The sequence below is a fragment of the Kryptolebias marmoratus genome, linkage group LG17 (genome assembly GCF_001649575.2).
Source record: "Kryptolebias marmoratus isolate JLee-2015 linkage group LG17, ASM164957v2, whole genome shotgun sequence".
Classification (NCBI taxonomy): domain Eukaryota; kingdom Metazoa; phylum Chordata; class Actinopteri; order Cyprinodontiformes; family Rivulidae; genus Kryptolebias; species Kryptolebias marmoratus.
This window is the reverse complement of record NC_051446.1, coordinates 25,795,035-25,817,521: the sequence shown is the minus strand read 5'-3', so window position 1 is coordinate 25,817,521 and position 22,487 is coordinate 25,795,035. Positions and strand designations below refer to the sequence as shown.

The window sequence follows — 22,487 nt, the reverse complement described above, 5'->3', positions numbered from 1 at the left end:
TAAATAAGCTATTGTTATTTTCTGCTTGAGAGCTAAGTATATAAAGTGAGAATGTTGAATTGAATTTATATTGATTTATTTAAAAATAAGAAAGTAGTAAAAGTTCTACATCAACCTACTCCTTTACATACAGATAACTTTTTTATGTGGGCCAAAATGAATGACTGAATGAATGAATGAATTCCAAGACGACCGATTAATCAATTAATCGAGAAAATAATCGCCCAATTAATCGATTATTGAAATTATTGTTAGTTGCAGCCCTAATCTTCACCAACATCAGTGTGATATCAGCTGAGCAGAGCTGACATTTGAACCTCAGTCTCCATAACAGGATTCAGGAAGTCTTAGTCTCATAAAGAAAATAAAAGTGCAACATTTTTTCTTATTTGTCACATATTTTAACTGTCAGGGTTTCACATCTATTCTCACTTCAACTTGCTGGGGGCAGGGTTTGAATTTAAAAATGACGTATTTCTGTTTCCTGCAGATGACCAGCAGCTGTTGGAGGTTAAAGAAGAAGTTCTTCATCTGTGGAGCTCCGGTCTGAACCAGCAGGACCCAGAACTCCTCATAAAGCAAGAAAAGAAGGAACTTTGGGTCAGTCAAGAAGGAGAGCAGCTTCCTGTGAAGAGTGAAGATGAGGAGAAACCTCAGTTACTCCAACTTCATCGGATCAAAGCTGAAGCCAGCAGAGAGACAGAACCTCCAAGCAGCAGCTCAGCTGATCAGATGAAAACAGAAACTGATGGAGAGGACTGTGGAGGACCAGAACCAGACAGGAACCATGATCCAAACAGTCATTTACAGCCAAACACTGATGGAAAGGCTTCAGACTCCTCAGAGACTGAAGACAGTGATGATTATGATGATGAGGATGTGAACCTATCAGTTGCTGGATGTGAAACAGAAGACTGTGATGACAATTGGAGGGAAACCAGAACACCTGGATCAGGAGTAAAAAGCAACATAAATCAGGAAAGAGCCAAGAAATCCTTCAGCTGCCCGGAGTGTAACAAACAGTTTGTCGACCGGCCGTCTCTCCAGGAACACATGACTTCTCATTCAGGGGAAAGCTCCTCCAGTCTGGCTAAGAAGAAAACTGCAGATCCACAAGGAGTCCCAGCTGGGAAGGAACGTTTCCCCTGTGATGTTTGTGGTAAAACGTTAGCCCATCGGCGAAGTCTTCCACTCCACATGAAGCAGCACACTGGAGAGAAACCATTTGGTTGTGTTGATTGTAAAAAAACATTTTACACTCTAAGTCAACTGAAGTCTCACATGAGAGTCCACACAGCAGAGAAGCCGTTTACTTGTGATCAGTGTGGTAAAACATTTAGCAATCCGGGTTCTTTTAAATATCACTCAAGACTCCACAGTGATGAGAAACCATTTGCTTGTGATAAATGTGATACAACATTTCACTCTAAGAGGCAGCTTAACCGTCACATGGTCGTGCACACAGGAGAGAACCCGTTTGCTTGTAAAAAATGTGCGAAGGTATTTACTGATTTACGTAGTCTCAAACGTCACATGAGATGCCACACAAAAGCCAAACTGTTTCGGTGTAAGGTGTGTAAGAAAATGTTATCCTCGAAGGGATGTCTGAGAAACCACATGGCAATTCACACAGGAGAAAGACCGTTTGCCTGCAGTATCTGTGACAAACGGTTCATAGCTCATCAAAGCCTCAAGAATCACTTGATAAGTCACAACAAACTCAAACCATTTGTCTGCATTTGTTGTGATGCGAGATTCGCTCAAGAGAAAAGTCTGCGCAGACACTTTATATTTCACAACGGACGTGAGCCATATGTTTGTAAAAAATGTGATGAAAGATTTCTCAAAAAGGTACATCTGAAGAATCACATGTTAGTGCACTTCAATGAGTCGCCAGTTTCTAGAAAAGGACACTTATCTTGTAAAGAGTGTGGGCAAACGTTTAAAAAGGACTATTGTCTCACGGCACACATGAAACGTCACACAGAAGTACGACCCTTCAGCTGTAAGTTTTGTGGGGCAGGTTATATGCTGCAGAGGTTTCTGAAGAGACACTTGAAGAGACATCATAAGCAACAGAAACGGCTCTGTGGTCTTTCTGTGTAGACATTGTAAAAACCAATGAACTAATTCTGATTGTAAAGTTTTGTTTAATTGTTCATTTGTATTTCCTGTACTTGCTGTTAGGACTGAGGGTTGGGTTTAACGTTGGCGTTTAAACGCTCAGGGTCAGTTTTTCTCTTAGTAATCCGAGTCGAGATGAAACATCCAGCTCAGGGTAATCCACAGGGTTTGGTTCGACGACAGCAGAGAGGTGGGAGACCTGAACTGAGTAGTTTTTCTCTCATTTTACTCTGACGTTCTGAGGTAAATGGTTGAATTTGTGTTTTATACAGCTTAAGTCATGTTTCAAACTGGCTTCTGTTTATATATTTAAAGCAACTCAGCCTGTTCTTTAAAAATATGTTCATCTTATGTTTTTGTGAATGATTTCAAATAAACTGAACTGGTGACATACATACTGTCATCAAAACTGATGTTTGTTACTAAATATTTAGTTGCCAAATAAAGAAATATGCCCCGAATCAGTGATGGTTGAGACGACTCAAGGTGCGTCCAGTCCTGGATCTCATTGCCCCACCTTTTCAAGAGGTTCATGGTCCATCCAAGGATCTGTCATTGGAAGAAATGATCATTGCTTTCAAAGAACAGTCCCCTTTTAAGCAGTACAACCCCAGAAAGTCTGAGTTTGGGTCTAAAGCCTGTTCTGAGTGAGGCTAAATCTGTATGTTTTGTGGCAGTCCTGGTACACTGGACGTCATGCTGACCAGGAGGCTGAGGGAGAAGCTGCCACAAAACACAAGATCTTAAAGAAACACACCTGAAGGTTTATGTTTGTTTGTTTGTTTTTCACCTGAACACTATAAACACCTCTATACCAACTGTGAAGCATGGGGGTGGGAGTGATGATTTGGGCTTGTTTTGCAGCCACAGGCAGAATAATGATGTTTTTATTTGACTGTTTTAAGAGGCTATCTGATGAAACCTTCCTGGAATAACTAAATAACATTTCTCTGTTTTCTGTTGATGATTTCCGTCACATTGTGTCGGTCTAATCTTGGTTCATGTCGTCTGTTTTGTTCCAGAAGATATTTGATTACAAATATAGATTTTAATTCTCTTTAATCTGTCGGAGTGAGCGCCATGTCTCAACATGGCGGTACACAGAAGAATTTACTTTTTGACTTAAACTTTAAAAATCGGGAGGACAAAGAGAGGCTAATGTTGGCAGAAACACATTATGGGATTGACTTTATTTCCCAAAACAGTTTATTTTGTTTTAATTAACTGTGAATTTAGATTTACTGTAGTTTGATGCTGTTTTGATTTCTTGTATTTCTTTTAGCTTCATTTGCTTCTTCATGTTTGTGTAATCTTGTTGCTGCTGTAGAATGTGACTCTCCTCGCTGATCAATAAAATACTAATAATATCACCTGTTTTCACTGAGTTTGTTGTATTAAACCACACAATTTAATCAGTAGAAATGAATATAATCTGATCATTTTAAAATCTATTTAACTAACAGCAGATGTCACTGACATGTCAGGTTTTATTTATGCAGATTATTGTTAAATCTGTCATTTTGAAACAAAAGTTTAGATATAAGGAAGCTGATAAATAATGAATTACAGAGAAGGTGAATTGATATAAGTGCACACTTCTCACTCCTTTTCGAACATTTAAATCACAAAGATGGAGCTATACTGTTCTGTATTTTTGTCAATCTCATATTTTCACATTTGGATTTATTGTTTTTCTTTCTTTAAATATCTTTGCATGTTAAAAATAGTTAAAATCAAATCAAGATGGCTGCTATAGCCAAATGACCACAGGAAACAAAAAATATCTATAATTCAGGCAGTTTTACAGATATTGAGCTTAAATATTTACATAAACTTAGATATTAAACAGAACTAGTGCTGTGTAAAAGTCATGATCCAGCCCTCATTTCTTTATATTTTCCTCTTCAAGCAGACAGACTTTCTTGTAACCTTAAAAGTTTTCTTGATCATCAGACTTTCTGAAGGTCTTTCAAAGGTTTTCTTTGGACTTCAGCTGCTTTTTCACTCAGTTTCAGTCCAGTTCTGGTGAAGAGAATCAGAGTTTCTGGATGTAAGAGCTGACTGACTCCAGCAGATGGCAGCAGTGAGACACAGGCCGGAACTAAAGGGTGTCCGAGCTGATGCCTGATCAAAATACAGCAGAGCGACAAACGTTGACAAACATATGGATTATAAAAATGATATGAAGTGTTCATGTTGTCTAGAAGACAGAATATATATATCCGGCTGCAGTGTGAGGTGATCGGTGTTGATCATCAGGCCGAGTTGGTGTCAAACGAGCCTTCAGTTTGTTTTAAAGAGAACAGACCATGAACAAAGTGGATCATCTTCATCAGAACAGGACTGAAAGTCTGCTTCTCGAGAAGAAAGTGGAGATGAAAGCTGTCTGTGTTCATCAGCAGCAGGATGTTGGTCTGAACCGAACAGGTAAGAAGAATCAGATTTAATGAGGAGTTTTTATACAGCCAGGACAAAACGGCTAACTGTTAGCTTAGCATAGCGCTGCTAAAATAAACCGCTAACTGTTAGCTTAGCATAGCGCTGCTAAGATAAACGGCTAACTGTTAGCATATCGCTGCTAAACATAAACAAAAAACTAATCCAACTCTCCTCCTGAATGCTCCACTTTATTCAGATCATTTGTTACTAAATGTCTTGTTTAACCTCTCTGAAGCGAAAACGTCTCAGATTATGTTTATTATTTCACCCCTTCTCCGTAAACCAGGGGTGTCTAGTCCTGGTCCTGGTTCTGGTTCTGGAGGGCCACTATCCTGGATGTTTTAGATCTTTCTCTGCTTTGACACCTGATCTGAATGACTGAGTGATGAACAGGCTTCTGCAGAACCTGAAGAGCTGCTGAAGAGCAGAGAAACATCTAAAAACTGCAGGATGGAGGTCCACCAGGACCAGGACCAGGACTAGGACTAGGACTGGACATCTCTGCAGTAAACCTCTCCTACTGATCCTTCGGGGACGTTCCCAAACGTTTTATGAAGATTCTCCTGACTTATTTTAACTTAGGCTGTGGTTTTGTGTTTGTCTTTACTCACATGAGTTATGGGAAAGGTCACAAAGGATGAACTGAAGTAAGTTACAGACACACAGCTCTGCCTGACTGATGGGAAATTCAATCATTTAAATTAAATGTCCAGATTTTATTGAAGGAATGTGTATCACCCACCACCGTGTGTGTGTGAGGGAGAGATTCCTCACTATAGTCAGTTAAAATGTAAGAAGCATGACTTCATTCTAAACAACAATCCTCATCATCTAAATTAAAAAATGTTTTTTTAAGCATATTTTGATCAGATGTGAAAGACTTTTCCAGTCCTGCTTTAAGTGAGGAAATCAGTTTTTTCTGTAGGTTTCCAGACAGTGGTGAGAGCAGCCATGTTGTCTGGTTTGGAGACAGAACAGGAAGTGTCAGAGCTGAAGATGTTGAGGTTCTCCTCAGGAGGGATGAGGATGGAAAGGATCGGGACTGAGGCCCTCAGAGGTCCACAGGTTGAAGGACTGGGAGATAAAGACTGAGATGGTTTGGACATGTGCAGAGGAGGGACAGAAGGATGTTAGAGACAAAAAGGACATGGAGGACAGAGGACACAGAGGACAGAGTCAGATGGAGGACTCGCTGTGGAGACCCCTGAAAAGAGAACAGCTGAAAGAAGATTTCTTTAAGTGTCTCAGGTTTTTACTGTTTCCTAACGATAGCCTGTTTATAAACTAACAGAAGTATCTATAATAATTTATCATGATGTTCCCATGATAACAGTAAACGGTGATTAACGTTCAAAACTAATAACAATCCCAAACACACATTTTCTGTCTTTATCTATTTTCCTTCCAATAAGGAAGAAAAATGGTTCAATAATCCCACGTAACCTCCAACATCTAAAATATATATAAGACAGAAACCACAGTTAACCATGATGTCCATGTGTCTCCTGCAGATGACCAGCAGCTGTTGGAGGTTAAAGAAGAAGAAGAGGTTCTGTGGAGATCCGGTCTGAACCAGCAGAACCCAGAACTCCTCCACATAAAGCAGGAAGAGGAGGAAGATGAGGAGAAACCTCAGTTATTCCAGCTTCATCGGATCAAAGCTGAAGCCAGCAGAGAGACAGAACCTCCAAGCAGCAGTTCAGCTGAACAGATGAAAACAGAAACTGATGGAGAGGACTGTGGAGGACCAGAACCAGAACCAGACAGGAACCATGATCCAAACAGTCATTTACAGCCAAACACTGATGGAAAGGCTTCAGACTCCTCAGAGACTGAAGACAGTGATGATTATGATGATGATTTAGATGAATTTATGTCAGGTTCTGGATCCAGGGAAACCAGAACACCTGGATCAGGAGTAAAAGGCAACGTGGGACAGAAAAGAGCCAAGAAATCCTTCAGCTGCCCGGAGTGTAACAAACAGTTTGTCGAGCAGCCGTCTCTTCAGGAACACTTGACTTCTCATTCAGGGGAAAGCTCCTCCAGTCTGGCTGAGAAGAAAACTGCAGATCCACCAGGAGTCCCAGCTGGGAAGAAACCTTTCGTCTGTGTTGTTTGTGGTAAAACGTTTGACTATCAGTGTCGTTTTAAACGTCACATGAGCGCCCACACCGGAGACAAACCGTTTGCTTGTGATTATTGTGGTAAAACTTTTTTCTACGAAAGTCGACTTAAACGTCACATGAGCATCCACACTGGAGATAAACTATTTGCTTGTGATAAATGTGGTGAAATCTTTAGATATCAGTATTATCTTAAATATCACACCAGACGCCGTACAGGAGAGAAACCGTTCGCTTGTGATGATTGTGGTAAAACATTTCACTTTCCTCATGAGCTTAAATATCATCTGGTTCAGCACACGGGAGAGAAACATTTTCACTGTGATAAATGTAGAAAAGCACTCGGTTATTTACCTGTTGATCCTAACCTGGGAGTCCAACCGGCAGAGAAACGGTTTCAGTGTGACGTGTGTGATAAAAAAATCAGCACAAAGGGAAATTTGAAGCAACACATGGCGCTTCATACGGGAGAAAACCCGTTTGCCTGAGGTGCTTCAGATGCACTGCGACCCACAGGTGAAAGGTCGCTCAGGCGTGAGAACATTTGTCTGCCGTGTCTGTGCTGCGAGGTTTCCTCAGGAAGGAAATCTGCGAGAACATGTACTCATCGTAACAGACTCCAAGTGTGAGGAAAGATTTCTCTAAAAGGCAGATCTTTGGAAACACGCAGTTCAGTGACTTTTTAGTTTAAACAAGAACTGATTCAGAGTTCAGCTCAGAGCGGTGAATTCATGAAGACACCAACATTAAACTACTGAGGAATATGTTGTGAACAATTACCAGAAGTTATAGTAAATTAAACGCCTGGTTATTTATTTTGAACAGTCTGTTTACAATACAATAACAAGGAGCTCCTTTAATAAGAGAAATAAAAGTGCTTTTTCTTGTGTCCAAGGAATGAACAGATCACTGATTGGCTCTTATTATTTATGTATGTAAAAAGAAAAAAAAAGATTATTGTTGTAAAGAGACTGTTGGTTAAAAACTGCAGCAAGAAATCCTTTTTCAGGATCTCAGTCAAACCTCAGAAAGAGAGAAACGAACATCACAGCTATTTAAAATGAGATAACATTACTAAATGTTCTTTTATTTTAACTTATTTAAAATATGAAATTGTCTGATTTGAGTGTTTATCTATTAACATTATCTTCACAATTAAATGAGCTTAAAACAGGCAGAAGTTCAACTGATCAATGAATCCCTAAAGATGCAGTTTCTTCAGGAGGAACACGGCGTTAATCCAACATGGAGTAAAAGTTTCCTCAAACATTTATTCACCGGACGGATGACTGCTCCAACCTCAGAGTGCTTTCAGCAGCTCAACAACAACTTAAAGTTTTATTTTTTAATCTGGTGGTTCATCAGAAGCTCATTTTTCAGACGGAATAAATCAGAGAGACCTTACAGAGTGCACAAACCGCCATTTTACTGCCAGCTGGCTCGAAGTGCGTCAGCCGTCTTTAAACGCCTCATTCAACACAAACAGAGCAGCACTTTGGAGAAAAAACTTCACTTAAAAGAAACTAAAAGATAAATTCTTAAAAAAGGAAAGGTTCCAACAAACTTATCTGCGTCTTTATTTTAAACATTAAAAGAAGCGACGTAGAGGAAAGATTACAGAACTTTTTATTACGATTTAATTCAGTAAATCCTGTGTGCATGCTGTATTTAATGACTAGAAAGCAATATAATCTGTAGTAAAGTTGAATTATTTTTATATTTTACTGAACAGATGTCTCTGACAGATTATAAGTTTTATTTATTTTTGATCATTTAAACTTTATTTAAACAAAGCTTACACAAATGATATTAAAGATTCCTAAAAGAAATCTGTCAACCTGTTTTTGTTGGGTTCATGTTTTATTTTGGGGGATTTTCTCAGAATCCATTCAGACCTGAAAGAATTGGAGTGGAAATGTTTCTGTAACGTCTCCATCAACAATAAACCTGTTCTGGATTTCAAACCGCACTCATTCTGTTGATTTGATGCTTTTATTATCAGATAAATCTTGTTCCTTCTCTGCTCAGCTGGGAGTTCAAACACAGAAAATCTGTAAGCAATAAACTTCTGATTTCATATTTCATGTGGAAGCAGTGAAGGACTTTCCTCATGCTGCTTATACACTTTGATTTAGGTTTTATTCACTGTAAGATCTTTATAATAATAAAAAAGAAAGGTATTTAAACGTTATGGTTGTGAGGTTCATGTTTCCAGTTCCGGTCAGTTTCTCAGTTCATCAATATCGAATAAAAATTAAATCTTTTAACACAGTAAAACATGTTAAATATAGTTTAAAACAAAAAGCAGTTTGTTAAATTGTGAGATCTTGACAACTATGTAAGAATATTGTGCAAAAGTCTTGATCCAGCCCTCATTTCTTTATATTTTCTCTTCAAGCAGACAGACTTTCTTGTAACCTTAAAAGTTTTCTTGATCATCAGACTTTCTGAAGGTCTTTCAAAGGTTTTCTTTGGACTTAGCTGCTTTTTCACTCAGTTTCAGTCCAGTTCTGGTGAAGAGAATCAGAGTTTCTGGATGTAAGAGCTGACTGACTCCAGCAGATGGCAGCAGTGAGACACAGGCCGGAACTAAAGGGTGTCCGAGCTGATGCCTGATCAAAATACAGCAGAGCGACAAACGTTGACAAACATATGGATTATAAAAATGATATGAAGTGTTCATGTTGTCTAGAAGACAGAATATATATATCCGGCTGCAGTGTGAGGTGATCGGTGTTGATCATCAGGCCGAGTTGGTGTCAAACGAGCCTTCAGTTTGTTTTAAAGAGAACAGACCATGAACAAAGTGGATCATCTTCATCAGAACAGGACTGAAAGTCTGCTTCTCGAGAAGAAAGTGGAGATGAAAGCTGTCTGTGTCCATCAGCAGCAGGATGTTGGTCTGAACCGAACAGGTAAGAAGAATCAGATTTAATGAGGAGTTTTTATACAGCCAGGACAAAACGGCTAACTGTTAGCTTAGCATAGCGCTGCTAAAAACATAAACAAAAAATAAAAACAATCTGCTCCTTAATGCTCCAATTTATTCAGATCATATGTTAGTTAATATCTTGTTCTGACTGACTGAAAAGGGAGATTTAAGTGAAGCAAAACCTTCTTGGTTCAAATGTTAATAATTTAACCTGTTTTAATAACTTTATGAACAAATCTTAATTATATTGAAGTTGTATCCATTAGATTCAAAACCAGTGATGATATCTATAAGGTTAATGTCTTCATCAACCTTTGTGTGATTAGAGAAATCCCACATGATGTCCATGTGTCTCCTGTAGATGACCAGCAGCTGCTGGAGGTTAAAGAAGAAGAAGAAGAAGTTCCTCATCTGTGGAGCTCCAGTCTGGACCAGCAGGACCCAGAACCCCTTCACATAAAGCAGGAAGAGGAGGAAGTGTGGATCAACCAGGAGGAAGAGCAGCTGACTGAATACTCTGGGATTCTGTTCAGTCCTGTGAAGAGTGAAGATGATGAGGAGAAACCTGAGTTATTCCAGCTTCATCTGATCAAAACTGAGGACAGGAGAGAGACAGAACCTCCAACCTGCAGCTCAGCTGAACAGATGAAAACAGAAACTGATGGAGAGGACTGTGGAGGACCAGAACCAGAACCAGGACCAACAGGATCCAGAGCCGATTGGCGGTCAGGTCAGATGAAACTCTTTGGACCTTCTCAGATGTTCACTGTGATGTTGAGGATTTCTTTTATTCACAGGACAGAATAAAAATAATCTGGTCTTTACTTGGTTCTGAAATGTTTAAATCTAACCTCAAACACAGAAGAAAACAACCAGTTTTATAAAATCATTATTTATATCATGAATGTGAAGCTGCATCCAGCTGCAGATCCAGCAGCTTGTAGAACCTTAGGACCCGACAAAGTCCATTTTATTTTCTAAAATAATTAATGTTTCGAGGCGGTGGTTTCCTGTAGGACTCTATCAGTCTCTCACATGGTTGTGGAGGAACTTTGGCCCATTCTTTTGTGCTGCTGCCCTCCCAAACAAGTCAGACTTCTTCAGTCTTTTTCTAATTGTCCCATCATGACCTTTAACCTGCTAACTTAACTCTTTGTTAAGGTTTGCCACAAGAATAATTTTAGAACCAGGTAAAAACCAGATTGTTTTTATTATTTGCTGTTGAAAAAATGGGCTTCCTGTTTACTCTGACTGAGCACAACTGAGCAAATCTACAGAGCCTTCAAACTGCAGCAGTTTGGGGATCAAAATGCATCCATAATGTAAGTAAGGCTGCACATTTATATACATCGAAGCACCTTTATTACTGATCATACATTAAACTGTGGACATTTTTGTCTTCGTCCCATTCCTTCTCTCGCTGTTTTACAACTTACGGTTTTCTCTCAGATCTCTCCCGAGTGCAGAAAGTTCATATCCAAGTTTCCAGAATATTTTTCCTCAAAATAGTCTCTTCAAAGCTAGGAGTCATTTTTCCTTAAGTATTGTAGAAACATAAACAGTCTCACTTGTAACCCTCAGTCTCTCTGCAAAGCAGCTGTTCATTTGAAGCTGATTTATCTGGTATTTTTTAGGTCACACAGCTTTACTGAGAAGGTCGAAGGTCGTGTTTAGTTTAGTTCTACAGTTGGAGGAGACGTGTGAGACAAGAGAGGCCAGTCAGTTGAGTTTATTGCAAAACCTCCAAGAAGGATTAATAAAAGGATTTTTCCAGCTTATATTTTATCTTCTGAGCTGAAAGTATCGTTACACTCTGTGTAATTACAACAACAAAAAAAACTCACTTAACTTCGACGTCTGTGTGTCTCCTGCAGGTGACCAGCAGCTGTTGGAGGTTAAAGAAGAAGTTCCTCATCTGTGGAGCTCCAGTCTGAACCAGCAGGGCCCAGAACTCCTCCACATAGAGCAGGAAGAGGAGGCGAAACCTCAAGGCTGTGGAGGACCAGAACCAGAACCAGAACCAGAACCAGAACCAGACATGAACCATGATCCAGACACTCATTTACAGCCAAACACTAATGGAAAGATTTCAGACTCCTCAGAGACTGAAGACAGTGATGATTATGATGACTTGGATAAAAACATGTCAGGTTCTGGATCCAGGAGAACTCCTCTTCAGAACCACATGACTTCTCATTCAGGGGAAAGATCTTCCAGTTTGGCTGAGAAGAAAAGTTCTGGACCTGATTCACGAGAGAAAAAATTTGCTTGTGATGATTGTGGTAAAATGTTCAGAGATCAGTATTATCTTAAACATCACATGAGGATTCACACCGGAGAGAAACCGTTTGCCTGTGATAAATGTGGTAAAACGTTTCACTTTCAGCACAATCTTAAATGTCACATGGCCCGGCACACAAGAACAAAACTCTTTCCTTGTGATAAATGTGGCAAAACATTTTACTACCAACATTATCTGAAATATCACATGAGGCTCCACACGGGAGAGAAACCATTTGCTTGTGATAAATGTGGTAAAACATTTCACTTTAGGCATAATCTAAAATATCATATAGCAGGCCACACAGGAGAGAAACCGTTTGCTTGTAATAAATGTAGTAAAACATTTTACCATAAACATTATCTGAAATATCACATGAGGCTCCATACCGGCGAGAAACCGTTTGTTTGTGATAAATGTGGTAAAACGTTTAACTTTCATCAACATCTTAAATTTCACATGGCCCAGCACACCGGAGAGAAACAATTTGCCTGTGATGAATGTGGAAAAGCATTCAGCCATTTACTTACTCTTAATCGCCACGTGAAACTCCACACCAGCGAGAAACACTTTCAGTGTAAGGTGTGTGAGAAAACGTTGAGCACAAAGGGAAATTTAAAACAGCACATGGCAATTCACACAGGAGAACGGCCGTTTGCCTGCAGTAGTTGTAACAAACGGTTCACACGCAGTCGTGACCTCAACAGACACTTGATAAGTCACACCAAAGTCAAACTGTTTGTCTGCGTTTATTGTGATGCAAGTTTCACTCGAGAGGAAACTCTTTGCAGACATGTTAAACTTCACACAGTAGAGGAGCCGTATGTTTGTGATAAATGTGATAAAAGATTTCTCCGAAAGGCAGATCTGAAGAGTCACATGTCAGTTCATTTAAGTGGTAAGGATGTTTCCACTGGAAAAGGACGCTTTTCTTGTAAAGAGTGTGGGAAAGCATTTGGAAGGAACTCTCGTCTCACGGCACACATGTCTGTTCACACAGGAGTGAAACCCTTCAGCTGCGACGTCTGTGGGGCAGCTTTTACACGACACGATTCTCTGAAAAAACACTTCACAAAATTCCACAGAAAATAGAAACTTCTCTTTCTGTTGGTAGTTTCTTATTGTATAATTTCCCTTTTCATTTGAATCTTTCTTTACAACATGATGTTAGAACTGAGAGTTGGGTTTAAACGCTCAGGGTCAGTTTTTCTCTGAGTCATCCGAGTCGAGATAAAACATCCAGCGGCTGCCTGCCTGATGATGCTCAGGGTAATCCACGGGTTTTAATTTGACGACAGCAGTCAGGTGTCGACGCCTCATGTCTGCAAAAACATTTACAAAAAAACTAAGAAAGTTCCTGATAGACAACAGAAGTTTGTCAAAACGAGTGAGAAAACTCAGTCCTCTTTGGAGCTCTGTAGCTCAGTTATATGTCACAGTATAACATCATTTAAAGTTTAATTAAGTTTACCACAACATAAGATCTAAACAAAGATTTGCCAATTAAAGTACAAAATGTAGACTTAAAGTTTCGACTCCAGCATGACAAAATAAAGAGAACAAAACTTTTATTATTATTAGGAAGAACTGCAGCAAACTGATTATTTCAGTTAAAACGTTAAAGTTTGTTTTGAACCTGAATACGTTTGAATACAAACACCTCATACAGCTGTAAAGCACGGTGGTGGAGGGATGGTGATTTGGGCTTGTTTTGCAGCTGCCTTGCAGTCATTGAGTTGAACCTGAACTCTGAATTAGGCTCTGAGTATTTGTTTTTATTATTGGACTATTTCCTGGGGAATATCTGAGAAAACAACAAATGCTGATTAAATATTAAGTTCATTTTTCTTCCTTTTGTGTTACAGATTTTTAAATCGTGTGGGTCGGATCTTGTTTTATGTCTGTTTTGTTTCAGAACACTTTAAAGACATTTAATCACAAATACTAGTTTGTTATTTTTTGTGATTTATTGTAAATTATGTAGATTTTAGAGATTAAAGGAATCATAAGGATTATATGACTTCAGTCAGCTGAAACGTGTCCAATTAATGGGATTACCTTCATTCACAGAAACAAACTATTTTGATTAATATTCTGCATATATAGTTTTACTGTATTTCTGCTTGTTATGTACTTGTTTAACTTATTTGCTCTATTTTCCCCATTTCTTGTTGCTGCTGTAGAATGTGACTTTCCCTGCTGATCAATAAAATACTATTTATCACCTGTTTCCATTAAATGTTTGTGGAATTTGAACAGTTTAATCACTAGAAATTGATATAATCTGTAGTTGAGTTGTGCGATGATTTAAAAATTTGACAGCTCTTCAGCCTCAGCAAACAAAAAAAAGTCAAATGTACAGATATTTATTGAAAAAAGAACTTTTATTGAGTTCATGTTTTGTTTTTGAGGAAGTTTTTCACAATCCTGACCAACCTGAAAGATTCGTAGAGCTATAAAAGTTTCTCTTTGGACTTTACTGACTTTTTCACTTAGTTTATTTCAGCTTTTGATAATAAAAATCAGTTTTTGGATGTAGGAGCTGACTGACTCCAGCAGATGGCAGCAGTGAGACACAGGCCGGAACTAAAGGGTGTCCGAGCTGATGCCTCATCAAAATGCACCAGAGACGCATACATTTCTAAACAGATCGGTTTTTGTGAAATTAAAGAAAGATGACTGATTGTAGAAACTACATGAAGTGTTCATGTGGTCTCTAAGACATCCATGGATCCTGTGTGACAGAAATGGACCTGGCTGCAATGTGAGGTGATCGGTGTTCAGGCCGAGTTGGTGTCAAACGAGGCTTCATTTTTAAAAGAACAAACCATGAACGACGTGGATCATCTTCGTCAGAACAGGACTGAAAGTCGGCTTTTAGAGAAGAAAGTGGAGATGAAAACTCTCGGTGTCCATCAGCAGGAGGACCAGACAAGTAAGAAGAATCACAGATTTAATGAGGAGTTTTTCTACAGCCGGGATACAACGGCTAACTAGCTTAGCATAGCGCTGCCAATATAAACTGCTGTTAGCTTAGCATAGCTTAGCATAGCGCTGCTAAGAAAAACACGAAGAAACACGAATCTGCTTATAAATGCTATTCTTTCTTTATAACATTTGTTCTGACGGGTTAAAAAAGGAGGTTTAACTGCTGTATAGCAATAAGATTTTATGCATTTCTAACATAAACAGTTAACTAATCAAAAGATTGTAATAAATGAACTAATTTTTATAGGAACTGAAAATAATAATTTGTAAATTTCGGTAATTGTTGATGGTTTCCATCAGAGTGTGACGATAAAGTCACAGAAACAAGCTTGATGAATTCAGACCTAAATATAATTTGTGTTTAGATGTTTTAGTTTTGACATAAACTGAATTTCTCTCTGTTGAACTGCAGTTGGTTGCAGTTTCCATCATTTTTTAAAGGTTTTATTACTCAGGAAAGTGAAAAGTTAACAGAATAAATTATGCAGAACAAAAAGGGTACAATTAATGGATTGGACCAGCCCCAGGTTAATTTGATGGTGTTCATTTATTCAAGCTCCTTTATAATTTCCATCACAAATGAAAAAGGTAAGACTGGTTGTTTTAAAGACAAAATTTTTAATTCAGTCATTGATCATTTCTCAGTTCAGTGAGGGAGAAATTCACACAATGTTATTTAATCAAAAACGTTTATTTGATTGGAGAAATTACATCTCTTTCACAAAACTGTTAAATGAAGCTGCCTCTTCGCCCGTCATGGACTTAGTCCTGCAAAGGTCTGCACTTTTATTTTACTTGTTGGACATCTCCTCCTACATGCCAGAACATTACAATCCCTCAGTCGTCTGGTCTCACAGATATCAAACTGTCGAGCTGTGAAGCCAGTTTCTCCTTGGCGGCTCAGAGTCGTGTCATCAGTGGGTCGACTTCAAAATCCCCACGCCGCCTCAGTCCTTTCACAAATCTGACCGAGACGAGCAGAAGGCGTCTCAGTCTTAGCTCGAAGCGTTTTGTGAAAAAGGCCGCAGTTAACCATGATGTCCGTATGCTTCCTGCAGATGACCGTCAGCTGCTGGAGGTTAAAGAAGAAGAAGAAGAAGAAGAAGAAGAAGTTCCTCATCTGTGGAGCTCCGGTCTGGACCAGCAGGACCCAGAGCTCCTCGTCATAAAGAAGGAAGAGGAGGATCTTTGGAGCAGTCAGGAAGGAGAGCAGCTTCCTGTGACAAGTGAAGACGAAAAAAGTCCTCAGTTATTTCAGCTTCATCGGATCAAAACTGAAGACGACAGAGAGACGGAACCTCCAACCAGCAGCTCAGCTGAACAGATGAAAACAGAAACTGACGAAGAGGACTGTGGAGGACCAGAACCAGATCCAGCAGGATCCCGAGCCAAATGGAGATCAGGTCAGATGAAACGCTGTTTAAACTGTGTGGACCTTCTGACGTTCACTCTGATCTCTCATTAACTTTGTGATCTTCAGCAGAACTCTAATCAGAATTCGGCTCGTTATGACACATATATTTGGTCTCTGATTGTTCTGTTCCACAAAACAAACAAAAAAACCATCAGCGTGTAGAAATGTGTCACTGAAACAGATTCAGAGTCAGTTTAGCTTCAGCAGACCTGCTTGTTTGCCCTGAACCCTGGACTTTATTTACTTCATCCTCTGTAGTTTAGATCTCTGTGGAAAAGTAGAAGACCTGCGGCTGAAAGATGTTTTTACAATCAGGATTTAATGTGTCGTCAGTTAACATGTTCAAACGGTCATTAATTAGAGTCAACATGTTGGTATAAGGACCGTGGTTTGGAACAGTAGGAAAGACAAACAAATCCTTGTTTTGGACAATAACAGAGATAAAAACCAAACAAATGGGAGGCTCTAGATAGGATTTGTTACCTGAAACTTCACAACACAATAATAAATTAAACAATAACCTACAGGCCGTGTGTCAGAAAGAGCTGAAGGAAAACCCGAGCAGCTGCACCGTCCTCCAGTGAGCCAAACACAGTCGAGGTGAAAGTTTCACTTTTCCACATCTTAATCAATCTGAGTCCCATTCTTCAGTGTTTAACTGCCCAACAATAAGAAGTTAAAAACGTTAAAAGTCCTGAGAACACTGACGCTCACCCGACCCAAACTCTGTAAGTCCTTACGTCTGCAGTTTTCTCACAACTTGTCGTTTTGCTTTAAATGTTTACATTAAACCATTAAACACTCTGCACCGTGTTCAAATAAACTCCTGCGTTAATGGGAGCAGTTGGAGATACCGATGTAGCTCAAAGAAAATAAGTTTCATCTGCTTCATTCGGCCCAGGACGCCGAGAGATAAAACCACAGAAGAAGAAGGTTTGGACAGCGCAGACTCATAACCTCTGAGCTGCTGTTTGTTTGTTAAAGTAGCAGCAGATCAGATGTGTGAGTTAACACTAACTCAGGGTGATCAGAGCTGAACCAGCACAGATTGGGACTCGTATGTTTGTGTAAAAGGATGTGAGACGTGCAGCTGAACGGCTGTCCAAAGTGTCAACATCCTGTCTGAATCTTCGGCAGATAATCTGACTGCGACCCTAACAGCCGAATCGTTACAATTAATTGGTTTGAACTGAAGTCAAGTGTTAATATTATCATAAATGTAATGTATTCTAATATGTAAATGTAACTTCCAAAGTTTACTGTTTAATATTTCACTTTTAAATCCTTGTGATAAAGTACATCTAGAAATGAGTATAATCTATCCAGCATAAGATAAACACTTTATTAGAAACAGTTAGGTGTAAGGAAGCTGATTTATTTAATGCAAAAATGGTCTAAAAGTATTCATAGTATTTGTAAATCCAACCAGAATGTCTGTTTATTATCATTCTTGTGTCACAGATACCAGATTAAAGCAATTAACTCAGCAAACAACAAACTATTTGATGATGGCAATAAATAAGTCCATCGTCCCACTCGTATGTCTTTTGTGTCCCACTCCTCTGACTGTGAAGCAGACTCGGTGGTTCTGTCAGTTACATGTTCTCGTGGCTAAATGAGCCTCTGAGCTGCGCAGCACTCGTACGCAGTTCAGTTTTCTCTGTGTTGTTGTTATTCATACCATGTCGCCGTTAGCAGGAATGCACAGCAGTTATGCATTTCTCTGTAACAAACTCAGTTGGAGTCACATTAAGTTCGTCTTGTTCTCAAGCGGCGCCGGTCGCAGGGCCTGCTGTGTCCGATGAGGAGGACTCGGAGGCTTCCTCAGCCTCCCAGCATGCACCAGCTCAGGAGAAGAAGAAGAGGAAGAGTCCAGCTGCAGCTGATGGGGACAGACAGTATTTTTGGAGGGATGGACACCAAGACACAATGGCCGAATTTTGGCTCAGTCACCCAATCTTCTACGACAAGGCACAGCAGCATTACAAGAACAAAGAAATGAAGTTGCAGCTTATGCAGGAGTTGATTGAGCAAAACTGTGAGGATTGGGAGAAGCTCCACAGCCCCCTGCCAACCGGTGAGTAGATAAATTAAGCGTTTTTAGAACCAAATTTTATTTTGAAATTAAATCTGGCAAGAAAAAGTATTTCTAGGCACGTAATTTTCTCCTTGAGTGTGTGAGCATTTATTTAATCTGTTGAGATTGTTTGTTGAGAATAGATCATGTTCAGCCCCCCAAAAATAATCTGTTACAAAATACTGTTGATGAAAAACATTTCAACTTCTGTTTGTATTTTTGAATGTTGCAGTTATCCAAGTTGATGCACATTTGCGTAACATGCGAACTCGATTTGTGAAGCTGCTGAAACGCAAATCTAGCACCCCGGCGCTGATCTTGTCGTACACGGATCAGAGAATCTGGGAGCGGTACCAGTTTCTCCGCCCGTACATTCAGCGTGGCAGGACGTCAGCAACGCACACTGTATGCAGAAAACACAACGCAGCTTGTTGCTTCAGTATGTGTGTTCAAAATATTTCATCCAGTCTTCAACTTTTCTTCTGTGCGTTCAGTTTCCTGGGGTACCGCCTGGAGGGGATGCTGCTGCTGATGAGGGCGAGGATGATGACAAGAGTCTGCTGTGGACTCAGCAGCCCTCCACCTCCCAGATCCAGGCCAAAGGGAAAGGAAAGAGAAAAAACAGAAGGCTCCTCACTTCCCCTTTACCGTCCACTCTCTTAGACAGCGAGGACATATCTAAGATGGAGGTAACAGAACTACGAACGGCTCTAAAACGCTGTAACTTGTTCATCTGAATGTTTATTGATTTGTCTCTCTCTTGCAGATTTTGCAGCAGGCCAAGAACCTGATCTGCAACATCAGAGCCCCGACACGGAGCGATCACGAGAGGAGAGTAAGAGACTTCAGCAGGTATATGGAGTCCGAGATGCTTCGGATACCAGAGTCCTCGTGGGATGAGTGCAGTTTCACCATAATGAACGTGATCCGAGGGTTCAAGGCTGCTCAGCAACCGGCTCACCTGGCCATGTCACAACAGCAGACATACCAGCAGGTACCAGCTGCTTTATTCAACAATGTCTGCAGTTTTCAGCAAGATGGGAACTTTGGAAACACAAGAACAGATGAATCGTATTTGTCATTTTAATAAATACCAATTTCTTTCAGAGTTATGGAGGCCAGTACCAGCAGCAGGGAGGATATTACTCACAGCAGAGTGGTACTTTCTAGCAGCTTGGTACCTTTCAGCATCCGAGAGGTCAGGATGGTGCCACAGTCAGCGGTTCCGTGAACACCAGCTTGGATCTGGACACTGGAATAAGCCTTCAGTCACCAGGAGGAAGGCCGCAGCTGGACACGCCCACCGCAGAAGCTGAAGCGCCGCCGCGGCCTCAGCATCGACATGTACAATAACTAGAGACAGGACGGGAAGCCACAAAGAACGAGCGCCCCCAAGTAAGCTGGCTGTAATACAATTCTTAGGTCGCTTCCTGTAAACAAATGGAACATTTTCCTGACAAAGGAACTAAAAACAAACTTCAGATAGTTTTTTGTTTGGAGGAGGGGTGGAGCAGGCAATCCTTGTTAGCCTAAAAGAAAAGAGTCATTGGTTTAGATTTACTTTGGTTATAAACCAAGGAGTTATTCAAAACCTTTGACAAGAAATGTACCAAATGTGTGCAGCTGGCTCTGGGCTGATAGATTTCTCACGCTGACCGCAGACACGTGGTCACTTCTACTTCGATGCCTTTATCGTCACAACACACAAGGTTGTGACAGGAAAAACAGGAAAAATGTCTTCATTTGAACAACTTTTTTTCCCCACAAGCCACGGTGGTTAGGAGGAAGGTGTCCCAGCAGGCAGTTAGAAATCTTAACCGACCATGGTTTCCTCGTTTTGAACAAAAATTTAATAATAATCGTAAATAAGGATCGATCAAGAAAATGGGGGTTTAAATCCATAAAGGCCCTCCAACCATGGTGCCTCATCACACACAGCCTGAAATCAGGGACAAGAGATGAGAGGAATCTGCCTCAGGCAGCTGGTACTGATAATGGTAATATAATTAAAACAAGTATTTTTATTGAATTTGTCGGGCAGTCTGTGTTTAACAGCTGATGGTTGATTGTAAAACAGCTGCCGGGATGCATCACACCGTTTATTTTATCCATTCATTGATCAGTGAGCAAAAACTGTCTATGATGCAGCTTCAGCATGTTGGGTTCTTATAATAAATGTGTTATTATATGAATGAATGAATGCCCTCTTAGTACATCACACTGAAATTAGAGGTGCAGAGTAAACGCAATTTAAAAGCCACTCATAAAACTGTACTCATAAAGCACTTATTAATACCTGCAAATGTAAAAGAGATAACACTACAAAACACCATATAAGCAGGACATTACAGGCCTGAGCTGTGAATCAGTTTACTGAGGGAAGACTGGATTTGGCTCCGGGGAAGAAACTGTTCTCGAGTCTGTTTGGCTTTGCTTTGGTGCACCTGTAGCACCTGTAGCACCTGTCCCACCTGTCCCACCTGTCCCACAGGTGAAACCTGGAGTGTGAGCCATCATCGATGATGATTTGTGCTCTTCTCAGGCAGTGGTAGGTGTGAGTGTTCATCAGCGAGGGGGGAGGCCAACCAGCAGGGTTCTGTGCAGGTTTTATTACCCTCTGAAGCCTCCTGTCTGCCTCAGTGCAGCTCCCAGACCATAATGACCATCAGCAGGCTGCTGATGGACGAGCAACAGTTTCATGTCCAGGTTGTTCTTCCTGGATCCTCAGAAAGTCCAGTCTCTGCTGGGGGGCAGGCCGGTCCTGTGTTTCCTGAAGTCCGGGATGATCTCCTTTGTTTTTGTTGTGTTCAGTTCCAGATTATTCACTGAACACTCGGAGGTCTCCAGGTTAGAGACCAGAATGTCGAGCTCCTCTCAGAGTTCTGCTGCTGTTCCAGGCGGGTCAGCACGGAGAGGACGAGGCCATCTTCCATGGATCTGTTCACTTAAAACATGAGCTGGTGTTGGTCGAAGGTGGAGGGAAGATGACCTTCGATGAGCTGAAGAACTATTCTCTTAAAACGCTTCATGGTTACAGGTGTGAGAGCAACGGGTCAATAATTCCGGCCGACTGGATCCTGGATCCTGGATCTGGTGTTTAAGAGAAACCAGGTCAGACAAAGTTGTTCTCTTAGCTTCAGGAGGAGCCCAGACCTGCAGCCCCTCTTTTCTTCCTCTCCCTCTGCCATCTGTGATGTTTTCCCGGTCCGATAACAATCCACAGTGAGCGCGGCGGCCTCACCATCTCAGCTGGAAGGTTGTGTGTGAGACGGGTGTCCTGCGTCGGTTGCTAATGTCCACTAGGTCCCTGCGTGTGTAACTAGTATCTGCAAAGGCCAGAGTGCACATAAAGAAAAAACAAAGCACCAAAGGAGAGCCGTGAGCGGCTGCGTTCTTCCATGCCGCCATCTTGGACCGTAATCATTTTATGTGGCTGTCAGAAATGAGGCAATCAAAAAGCATTTTAACCACAGGGCAAAGCTGCGGTTTTATATTATCTTTTAATATTCTTATATTTTCTTTTTGCACTTAAACTAAATGTTTTGGTTGACCTTAAATTATTTAAAGTTCTTATTTCAAATTTAAAGCCATTAAGAAGTAGTTTTTAACAACAAAATGTGTAATTCTTGTTCTTTTTCTCTTTTCTTTTTATTGCAGCTGCTGAGTTGTTGTTTTTCTCTTAAAATAATTTTGAACTGTATCTTATCATGTGACATTTTTTAAATTATGTTAAGATTAACTTTTTTACTGAAATTGTTGCTAATTCAGACAAATAATCATGCAGATTTTTGCTGAGCAATAAAACGACGGAGTTCGGCTGCTGTCAGGTGTCCAACATTTGGACCGAGGCCTTACTGGAAATAAATGAGGTGAAATTCTCTCAGTCTGGATAAATTACAGCGTGTTCAGGTTTGGATTTTTATTGTAGTCATTTACAGGTCAAACCTCTGGAAAGAGAACCTTAAACCAGCTAAAAAGAAGCAGAAAAATAAAAATAAATCTATTTATGGACTTGAATCACTGATGGTTCATATATTTGTCCAGCTGCCCAACCCTAATGTCACTGAGGTCCAGTTGCAGGCTGGGGCCGGGGGGCCAGGGCCCAGGGG

At 40.3% G+C, this 22,487-nt stretch overlaps 4 protein-coding genes across 7 annotated transcripts in view; all 4 read left to right on the top strand.

Moving 5' to 3' along the window:
- Window positions 1–3,494, top strand: part of LOC108245569 (gastrula zinc finger protein XlCGF26.1-like) — a 5,594-nt gene extending 2,100 nt beyond the window's left edge. The window contains exon 2 of the mRNA XM_017432598.2: window positions 491–3,494. Coding sequence (XP_017288087.1) covers window positions 491–2,106 — 1,616 coding nt within the window. The 3' untranslated portion in view covers window positions 2,107–3,494. The remainder of the gene's footprint in view (window positions 1–490) is intronic.
- Window positions 3,495–4,210: 716 nt separating this feature from the next.
- LOC108245613 (gastrula zinc finger protein XlCGF57.1-like) lies at window positions 4,211–8,877 on the top strand. The gene is made up of 2 exons (XM_017432659.3): window positions 4,211–4,551; window positions 6,075–8,877. The coding sequence occupies exons 1-2, from the start codon at window positions 4,434–4,436 to the stop codon at window positions 7,172–7,174; spliced, it is 1,218 nt and encodes a 405-aa protein (XP_017288148.1). The 5' UTR covers window positions 4,211–4,433; the 3' UTR covers window positions 7,175–8,877.
- A 372-nt stretch (window positions 8,878–9,249) lies between these two features.
- Window positions 9,250–14,127, top strand: LOC108245611 (gastrula zinc finger protein XlCGF57.1-like). The gene is made up of 3 exons (XM_017432656.3): window positions 9,250–9,601; window positions 9,980–10,348; window positions 11,493–14,127. The coding sequence occupies exons 1-3, from the start codon at window positions 9,484–9,486 to the stop codon at window positions 12,989–12,991; spliced, it is 1,986 nt and encodes a 661-aa protein (XP_017288145.1). The 5' UTR covers window positions 9,250–9,483; the 3' UTR covers window positions 12,992–14,127.
- A 338-nt stretch (window positions 14,128–14,465) lies between these two features.
- Window positions 14,466–22,487, top strand: part of LOC108245612 (zinc finger protein 771) — a 15,780-nt gene continuing 7,758 nt past the window's right edge. Inside the window, exons 1-7 of one of the 4 annotated variants that reach the window (XR_003039945.2) lie at window positions 14,477–14,834; window positions 15,946–16,290; window positions 18,073–18,378; window positions 18,611–18,783; window positions 18,873–19,067; window positions 19,145–19,372; window positions 19,486–19,773. Coding sequence is in view for 3 of the 4 variants with exons in the window: in XM_017432658.3 (XP_017288147.1) it covers window positions 14,729–14,834; window positions 15,946–16,290; window positions 18,073–18,378; window positions 18,611–18,783; window positions 18,873–19,067; window positions 19,145–19,372; window positions 19,486–19,548 (1,416 nt within the window). In the remaining variant the exon portion in view is untranslated. Of the gene's footprint in view, window positions 14,835–15,945; window positions 16,291–18,072; window positions 18,379–18,610; window positions 18,784–18,872; window positions 19,068–19,144; window positions 19,373–19,485; window positions 22,482–22,487 lie in introns of those variants that run through there. The other 3 variants (XM_017432658.3, XM_025009676.2, XM_025009677.2) reach the window with 3 other exon arrangements.

What these genes read in the sequence shown, in the direction of transcription:
- LOC108245611 (XM_017432656.3), top strand. Translation starts at nt 9,484, where the DNA reads ATGAACAAAGTGGATCATCTTCATCAGAACAGGACTGAAAGTCTGCTT. An exon ending in TGTTGGTCTGAACCGAACAG is followed by an intron (nt 9,602 to 9,979) that starts GTAAGAAGAATC and finishes TGTCTCCTGTAG; the next exon opens with ATGACCAGCAGCTGCTGGAG. An exon ending in CAGAGCCGATTGGCGGTCAG is followed by an intron (nt 10,349 to 11,492) that starts GTCAGATGAAAC and finishes TGTCTCCTGCAG; the next exon opens with GTGACCAGCAGCTGTTGGAG.
- LOC108245613 (XM_017432659.3), top strand. Translation starts at nt 4,434, where the DNA reads ATGAACAAAGTGGATCATCTTCATCAGAACAGGACTGAAAGTCTGCTT. An exon ending in TGTTGGTCTGAACCGAACAG is followed by an intron (nt 4,552 to 6,074) that starts GTAAGAAGAATC and finishes TGTCTCCTGCAG; the next exon opens with ATGACCAGCAGCTGTTGGAG.